Source organism: Calidris pugnax, unplaced genomic scaffold, assembly GCF_001431845.1.
Source record: "Calidris pugnax isolate Ruff unplaced genomic scaffold, ASM143184v1 scaffold305, whole genome shotgun sequence".
In the NCBI taxonomy this organism is placed as follows: domain Eukaryota; kingdom Metazoa; phylum Chordata; class Aves; order Charadriiformes; family Scolopacidae; genus Calidris; species Calidris pugnax.
Genome location: NW_015091074.1, coordinates 1 through 8,929, shown reverse-complemented (window position 1 = coordinate 8,929; position 8,929 = coordinate 1). Strand labels below are relative to the sequence as shown.

Here is an 8,929-nt window from a genome sequence, read left to right as displayed (position 1 = left end):
GTTGAGAGAAGTGGATAGAAAGACTTCTTGCGGAGAGCTTTTATACAGTTCAGTCGATTGCCTGGGGGACATTAGGCATCCTGTGCGTGAGTTGATAATTAGGTCCCATCCCCAAATTGTAGGACACGTAATTTCTCAAAGTGCTGAAATTGTTTTTGCTTATTGCTTGTGTGTTGCAGGCACTTCAAGCCCACACATAGCGTGACATACACGCTCTACCACAGGCCTATTATCTCCTGGCTTTACATGTGGAAATTTTTTTTATTATTCCATTGCCTCCTTTAGCATTAAGGGAGGAAATAAGCTGACTTAATTTATTTAAGGGTCCAGCATAATTAGGATGACTGGAGGACAGTCACTTCTTTTGTTCAGTTACAGGTCTTTTAGTGTAGTCAACAGTATACCGGGAGACAAGATAGAATTTCTTTTAGGATCTCGAAATGAAGGCTGGAGACAAAAAACAAGGGTAAAAACATTCTTTCTGCAGTCTTAGTTAGCACTTCTACCTCCAGCTACTCAATACAAGGCAAACACAATTATCAGGAGCATCTTTTAATGGCTTTTCGATGGTTCTCTACTAGTTGTGTTTGAGTCCCTGGAATGGAGAAATATTTCAGCTGGCAGCCACAACTCTATGGAAACCGATTTTTCTGAGTTGTTTCATGAGCTTTGCTTTCCTTTATATTTTATTTTGTTTTCTCCTCCTATTGTTACATATTAGAGAGATGTATCTAAGAACATAAGACAAGAAAAGAAATCAGGTGATAAGACCTGGCTACTCACAGAGATTCTAGTGCTGAAATAATGAAACCAGACCCCATTGTAGCCTGGCTTCACAGAGATTCTAGTGCTGAAATAATGAAAACAGACCCCATTGTACCTGGCTTTTTGGGTTTGGTTTGGGGGTTTTTTTTTGGCTAATAGTTCCGTTAACATAAGTAGATTTCTGTTTCTGGGCCGTTGTGCACTTTAATAAAAAATGAGATGGGTTTTATTTTTAAAGTCGAAGGAAGAAAAGTCCAAAAAGTGTTATAAAACATGAACTAATTGAAAGGAACCCAAATGACCTTAACTTGCCTGGTTTAATGTGATAATCCCTTATAATAGTGGGGCGTATGCATCCAGGCATACTTTTTATATAATTATGTCACAATACTTACAAGATTGTAAGGAGTGTTCTTGAGGTATCTGAAAATCCCTTGGAATGTCCTCGTAAAACTTTGAGATGGCCTATTTCAGTATTGTTGTTCAGGAAATCTCCATACGTATCTCCAGATTTGGAAAAGCTCGTAATTTAGAAATAATATGTGGTCTGAAGATAAATAAGTTGATGATTAAGATAACCCTGATAATGATATAGTATTATAATAATGGCATAAACAAAGAAAGAAACCTCAGCAAAGCCAGCATTTTCTTTTGCCAGCGGATTCTCACCTCATAATTGCTGTTACTGACAGATGCCCTCAATGACAGGATTACTTGCAAGATCAGGTGTAGTTCAGGATCAAGAAGGATCAAGCCTGAGGAGCCGGCTAGAAATTAAAGGAAACTTCAGGAAAATGTACCCTCTCCAAATTTTGGATTAAACTGAGATGAAAGTTTGAGTATCCTTGACTACTTATGACTTCTGATACTCACTGGGAATCTGTCCACTTTTTGATGTCGTTTCAATGGCACTTTGATGTCTAAAAGTTGCTTTTATCTATTGGATATGCAAGTGAAATAAGAGTTGAAGAAATCCTTTAATACTTGTGAATGGTCTTTGGTTTAAGCAGGAAGTCCCAGCAGTTTATATTAAATATAAATATCTCTCCTTTCAGAACTAAATTCAGCTTGAAGCTGTAGTTTGAGGGTCAGATAAAACCTAAGGCTGTTTTCAAAATCTGCCTCTGTGTGTTTGGGACCACTCACAATATGATTTAATTCAGGTAGTATTGAGAATCCTCCATGGATTCCAATATGAATTGCGTCACATCTCGGAAATTAACCAAAACACACAAAAAATATTGGTTTTTATCTTTAAGAAGAGAGAAAACTTGTGTAAGGAACTTTGAAAGAAAAACCTCACTGTAGGTTATTTCTGATAAATATCTGGGCACCAATGGCATATGAGCAAAGAAGCAAAAGAAGAATATATAAGCAAAAGAGGATTTGCATATAAGCAGATTACTACATGGTACAACTCAAAAGAGAAGAGAAAACTGATACTAATTTAGTGAATCATGTTTTAAGATTAAGGATGCATTCATTTTACCTATCACTCCTTTAGATGAAAGAACCTTATGTGATGTAACGCGCGTGCTATGTTATGTGATAATTGAAATCAAATAATAAACAAAACCAGAAAGCGCAACAATTTCATCACTTTGTGGAGCTGTCAATACAAAAAATGTGCTGTGTCAACTAATTAGATCCACATGCACAAAACCAGCTTCTCATCCCTCAGGCAGTCTGAACTGTATAAAAGCTCTCTCTACTCAGGGTTCTTCCATCCTCTTCTCTTCGCTCGTTCTTCTCAACGAATCAGGTAAGTCTGAATCTGCTCTTTACAACTATTGGAATAGGTCTTTGCTCTACAGTTTAATCTAAGATGGTGTCTTGCATTAAGAACTAGTGGGTACAATGCTAGGGGAAAAGACAAAGCTTAGGAAAATGATTATAAGTTTTATGGAGAGCAATTCTCTGCATTCAGAATTGGCATTGAATTTCAAAGCAAACTGAAAATTTCTTGACAAGGCAGAAAATTAAGTTTGTTATTAGTTCACTTGCAACAGCTGAAGAAATTCTTGGGCTAGTTCAATACGCATTCTTCTTCCCTCTTTGTTTATATGGGCAACTGGAAATTATTTGAAAAGTTTAAATCTTCATGGTTCACAGGGAAATGCTGAGCTTAGAAGCAGACCTTCCTTTACCTCCAGTTTATCCTATTACAGATCACTCAAGGTGCTTTTACATTAATTCAAGATAAACAGGCACAAAAAATACCAGAGATTGGGTGCTGGATTAGATAGAGGAGGACACAGAGAGGAATTGAGAGCTGTTGTAAAGGCTCTGTAAGAAATTTATTTACCTAAAAGGAAAAGATGTCTTGGAAGAAATTCAAGGAGTTGACTAATGAAGCACTGGGTTTTTCATGTTAATGGGGGCAAGTGGTTTAAGGTGAGACTTTTTCGAAGGAGTTCAGAGCCCAGAATCAGGACAGTATGGTGTTGAGCTAGTCGCAAATATTTCAGTGTCCCGATTCAATGTTTAGAAACTGGGGGCAATAATCTTTGCAATTCCCTTGTAATGGTCTCATCAAACAAGTTACTGAGTAAAATCTGAATCGACAATGCTTTATAATCCCTGTTCTCACAAAGCTCAGCAAAAAGGAGATCAGTGGAAATGTGGAGTTAGAGTCATGAAATCACACATAACAACACACTCTGCTCTTGGAGTCCCAGTCCTTGCCGATCCACTGACTCACCACAGCATCTGAGCACATAATTTTACTATTCTGCTTCAATTTTCATTTCTAATTGACACGAGTAAATTGGCGTACTTCAAAGCACTCCTGCCTGAGGAAACACAGTGAACTCTGTAACACTTTTATGTATGCAAATAATGTTTTGTACTTGGTAAAATCAACTCTTGTAGATCAACCTTAATCCCTGCGAGATGTCTTGCTACGACCTGTGCTCCACCTCCGCCTGCGGCGTCTACCGCCCCCAGCCCATCGCTGACAGCTGCAACGAGCCCTGCGTCCGCCAGTGCCCTGACTCCACCACCATCATCCAGCCACCTCCTGCCGTCGTCACCTTGCCCGGCCCCATCCTCAGCTCCTTCCCCCAGGGTTCCGTTGTGGGATCCTCTGGAGCCCCCATCCTTGGGGGCTATGGGGGCTATGGCTCCGGGAGCTTTGGGGGCTCCGGGGGCTTTGGTAGCTCCGGAGGCTTTGGTGGCTCTGGGGGCTTTGGTGGCTATGGAGGCTACGGAGGCCTGGGCGGCTACGGAGGCCTGGGGGGTTACGGGGGCTATGGTTCCTCCCTGGGCTATGGGGGTCAGTTTGGCTATGGGGGCTCTTCCCTGGCCTGTGGGGGTCTGTATGGCTCCGGGGGCAGCTCCCAGGGTTACAGGGGTCTGTATGGCTCTGGTAGATCCTACAGCTCTGGCTCTTGCGGCCCTTCCTCCTACCAGTACAGGAGGTACCGCCGTGGGAGCTGTGGGCCCTGCTAAATCCTACAGAAACATCCCTTGAGTAAAGAACAACTGGGAAATGCATGATACAGTCTTGATCCTTAAAGGAGCTCCTGAGTAAGGGGCAGAGCTTGAAAGACTTCCACTTAATACAATGGAGTCAGAATATCTCTATAAATTACACTTTTCATTTCCTTCTTCGTTTGCTTCATCTCCTCTTCCTTGCCCCTGGCCATGGCCAAATGTATCTTCTCCATTGTCCCAGAGGACACTTGCTTCTCCCTGAAACTGCCACATCCTGGGGGAAGTCTGAAGGAACACCTCTGCGGAAGCCTGTGGGGGCAACCTGCCTGCCTCTGTCTGATGTATCTTTCTTCATTCAATAAAACAAACCTGCATCCTACCCCTGCCTCTGCCTTTTCCTTCCCAAGGCCCATCGTGGGCTGCAGGGCTCCCTTGCCCTGCCTGTGGTTCCCACTGGCCACACCAGGGCAATCTCTCAGTGCCAGCAGAGCCGGACCCATCTGCCTTTGGGGAAAGCCCCCAGACCTGGCGACACAGTCCTACTAAACAACCTATCTACCCAGTATTTCCTTGCTATGAACTGGAATTATCATGTCCTCTAAACTAATTATTCTATGTGCCAGACTTCCAGCAGTTAGTACAATTTTTTTTTTTTTTTCAATAGTGAATTTAGTGCTGGAATTCCTTTGAATTTTACATCTTCCCACTTGATGTACTAGAAATCATCAAACTGTGTTCAAAGGCAAGGTAAAAAAATGTGGCCTGAAGTTCTCTCAAAGCATATTCTCAAAAGGAACAATAGGAGGAAAGTAAACAATGGGAAACAATTTTTAAGATAGGCATCTGATGAGCCAAGATGAAGCACTGCCTTGTCTTTTTTTGTTAATCACTGCTGTGATAACAGTTGCCTCAGGGAAGTTTTAGCTGTGTATAAGTCAGCAGGGTGAAGAGAAAAGAATCTGAACTAATGCATTACAGAGGATTTACCTATTACTTCACTGAGTCTCTTTCAAAGATAAGTTCCGCAGATGAATGTACAATTTCTTGGTCTCAACCCTCTGTCAGTGTCATGGATTAGTACATCTGGTTTTAATGGGCAATTGCAATGCCCCTGCCCAAATGTAACTGGATGTCAGATGGCTGTGTGCTATAAGTGCGAACAAGTTGAAATGAAAAATACTTGTGAATCTCACTTTTATTTTAAGAATATATAGTTTTATTTTTACTAATTAACAAATACTTATGTTTTGACCAAAAAGAAGCCCTTCAATGAAAGGTTCTCTTCTCTCTGCCTGCTTCCTCTTCCCTGTCCTGATACTCCCTGCGCTCATGGTCCTGGACTTTTGGGAAAAGGTCTGGGGGGTCCAGGAAGGGACTGGATCTTGCAGGCCCCAGCTGAGAGACCAGTTCCTCCCCTGTTGTGGGAAGAGCCCAGGCAGCTGAGTTGAAGAAAGGCTTTCGGGCACAAAGAAATGGCTCTCTGTCCCTCCTGCTGCTCTCCATCCTCACATGGCTTGAGGCAACGACACTGCTGCCATGAATTCCCAGGAGCTCAGCAACCAACCTCCTGGCTTGTGCCACACCAGCCCTGTGTCTCCTTGGCTCAGGTGCATCTCCTGTGCTGAGCTAAACCCTCTTTCCTCACAATTGCTCCAGGCAAAGGCAGTTCCTGGGACAGCTTTACAAAACACAGATGCCTGGTGTCCTCTCCCTTTCTCTTCTGCTTGAGGCCAGGATAAACAAGGGCAATGAAGCTGGTGAGGGATCTGGATAACAAGGAGAATGCTATGGAGAACTTGTGAGGAGTGGCTGAGGGAGCTGGGGGGTGTTCAGCCTGGAGAAAAGGAGACTGAGGGGAGACTTTCTCACTCTCTACAACTCCCTGAAAAGAGACTGTAGCCAGGTGGGGTCGATCTCTTCTCCCAAGTAACAGGTGATGGCACAAGAGGCAATGGCTTCAAGTTGTGCTGGTGGAGGTTTAGGATGGATATTAGGAAAAATTTTTACACTGAGAGGGTTATTGGAACAGGCTGCCCAGAGAAGTGGTTGAGTCACCATCCCTGGAGGTATTTAAAAGAGAGGCAGACGTGGTGCTCAGGGACATGGGTTAGTGGTATTTTTTGTCAGTGTTGGGTTGATGGTTGGACTCAATGATGTGAAAGGTCCCTTCCAACCTGGATAATTCTATGATTCTATGACCCTTACTTTCACGAGCAGCCTCTAAGAGGCACTTCAGTGGAATTCATGCATGATCACAGCTGAACCCCTGAGCTCCCACTGCCAACTTTTCCTTCCACTGACTGTCTCAATGAGGCAGTGTCAGGCAGGTATCAGCCAGAACCCAATTAGATGTGTATTGTGTCAGAGAGCAAGTGCCTAGCCCAAGATAACAAGATTGGTGAGAGCTATTAGCACGCAGCTAACATGATTACGTAGCTTCTGTTTGGGCTGGAAGCCTGTTCAGGGTGAGCTCATGTCTGATTGCAAAATAGCACACAGAGACACACTTTCTGTCAGTGTCTAATTTATATAGGAGTTATAGGAATAGCCGGAGTTTACTACATTGGTCACTCAAGGATCAGTCTCAAAACCTCTAATTATTTGTTTGCATAAATGGCATTGGCACATAATTTGGGAGCACTCTGTTTTATGTGCTGATAACATAAAGCTGAGTGGCAACAAGCAGGAGGGAAACAGACTTTAAGACTGGAAAAACCAGATGGCTTAACTGATGGGAGGAATGGTAACGGTATGATCTTCAGTAACACAGTGCAAGGCCGTGTACCTGCTGACTACGGAGAAAAGATCCGGTGTAACATGGGCTATAATCAGAAAGAAGTGACAGAGGAGGAAAAATTCTCTGAGTAGCACCAAGTAGTGGTGAATCCATTGTAAATACAGAGTATTAGAAAGTGGTGGTAATATAAGCAGAACCTGTGAAAACAAGGCAAAGAGCACACCCGATTTGTCTTTTCGTCCCAACAAAAGAGAAGGTGAATCCAAGAAATTTGAACGGCACTTATTGCAACTGAATCAATCTCACATATACCACAGTAAGTGGTAAAAGAATATTGTGGGATGGGTCATCTAGAGTAAAACTAAGAAAAAGATGATCTGTCTTTACTTTTTACGACAGGGGGTAAAAGAATCCCTGAAGACATACGGTAGCAGTTTTGTAGAAATAGAAGGTTTTACAGAGTGAGAGAGCAGCATCGTTCCTCTTCTAGAAGACCATGAAGAGTAGCTGAGACACCAAACACTAATGTATGAATATTATGGCCAAAAACTATTCCTGTACAAATAATTATATTTAAGTAAGCACACATTTAGTGAAGAGACATCTATAGTCAATTCACTTGCTCCCACTTTATTGCTACACTTCTGCAGCTGAATCATTCCTCCCTCCAATTAGAGAAAAGAAGATTTTCCCTGAGATGACCATCATTCATCTGGACCTGGAAAAGGAGAAATGAGGAATCACCTCTTCTACCCAAGGAATGAAAAGACATAGGACATTCCCTGGAGAAATATGTAGAAATCAGAATTTGCCCTCTAACATTTTCTACGCAATAAACTTTGGAAAAAGAATGGAAAGACAAAATACATGGATGCAGGAAAACTTTATTGTGCCCAGAGGGGCAGGAGAGACTGTCAGAGAGATGGTAGGCAAGACCCAGAGATGCTGGCTGCCCTGTGTTGTGACAGGCAGAGGAATCTTCTCCAGAGCATGGCTTCTTGCTCCACATGACCCCTTGTTGCAGCATTCCAGATCCCAAGGGCTTGGCCCATCAACCCCACACAGCCTTTTGGGTCCAGCTCCTGCCCTGAACAAGAGATGAGGGAAAAGGGCAGGGGAAGATATCAGGGGGCAGAGGAAGAGGGCAGGGAAGGGTCCAAGGCACTGCCAGCTGCCCAGGCCTTAGCTGGGGTTGCTGGTGACATTGGCAGGTGGTCTGAGGGCAGCGCCTGTGTGTGGTGTGGGTCTAGCAGGGCCCACAGGTGTCCCAGAGCTTCTTGCTGGAGCGGGGCAAGACACAAGGGCTGCAGGCAGGAGCAGCGTAGGCTCTGCCAAAGGTGCAGAGGCCCCCCGAGCCCTGGGTGGCACCGGCACCATAGAGGCCCCCCAGACCCAGGTTGCCCCCAAAGGCCGGTGCTCCAGAGGAGCCCACCACGGCTTGCTGGGGGAAGGAGCTGAGGATGGGGCCGGGGAAGGTGACCATGACGGGGGGTGGCTGGATGAAGGCCGTGGAGTCGGGGCACTGGCGGGTGCACAGGTCGTTGCAGCTCTCAGCGATGGGCTGAGGGACGGCCACGCTGGTCTTTGGTGGGCACAGGTCGTAGCAAGACATCTTTATGTTGGAGAGAGCTGAGCCTGAAAGACACAGACACAAGGAACACTGTCATGATCAAGAAGGAGATGTCCCCATCAAGCATCTCCCAGTTACCAGAGGTGCCCTGGAGCTGAAGGGTCCAGAGCCACTGACTTGCCTTCATTACCAGATGCTTGTCCTTTGCCCAGCCAGCCCTACTTGGTGTCCTCCTTTCCACACCCCTTGCTTTGCCCTCTCTCCATACACAGAGGCCACACAAGCCTTCCCAAGAACCTGTGCAGGGTCTGGCTCTCTGTGCCATGGACATGGGGCTCATTCCTCCCCCTGCTGTGGCTCATGATACACTGACTGTCCAAGGCTGCTGCCATCAGAGCTCTCCTGGCCAGGGATGTCCCACA

General features: G+C 44.6%; 2 protein-coding genes across 4 annotated transcripts; one reads left to right on the top strand and one right to left on the bottom strand.

Moving 5' to 3' along the window:
• Window positions 1–3,657: 3,657 nt before the first annotated feature.
• On the top strand, window positions 3,658–4,579 carry LOC106896973 (scale keratin-like). 3 transcript variants are annotated; one of them, XM_014957322.1, is made up of 2 exons: window positions 3,658–3,871; window positions 3,932–4,579. In XM_014957322.1, exons 1-2 carry the CDS (start codon window positions 3,658–3,660, stop codon window positions 4,213–4,215), a joined length of 498 nt encoding a protein of 165 aa, XP_014812808.1. In that variant the 3' UTR covers window positions 4,216–4,579. The 3 variants fall into 3 exon arrangements, with proteins under 3 accessions (XP_014812808.1, XP_014812809.1, XP_014812807.1); XM_014957323.1 differs by having other exon boundaries at window positions 3,658–3,895; window positions 3,977–4,579; XM_014957321.1 differs by having other exon boundaries at window positions 3,658–4,579.
• Window positions 4,580–7,804: 3,225 nt separating this feature from the next.
• LOC106896975 (scale keratin-like) lies at window positions 7,805–8,558 on the bottom strand. Its single transcript, XM_014957325.1, has one exon. It carries the CDS (start codon window positions 8,547–8,549, stop codon window positions 8,184–8,186), a length of 366 nt encoding a protein of 121 aa, XP_014812811.1. The 5' UTR covers window positions 8,550–8,558; the 3' UTR covers window positions 7,805–8,183.
• Window positions 8,559–8,929: the final 371 nt, after the last annotated feature.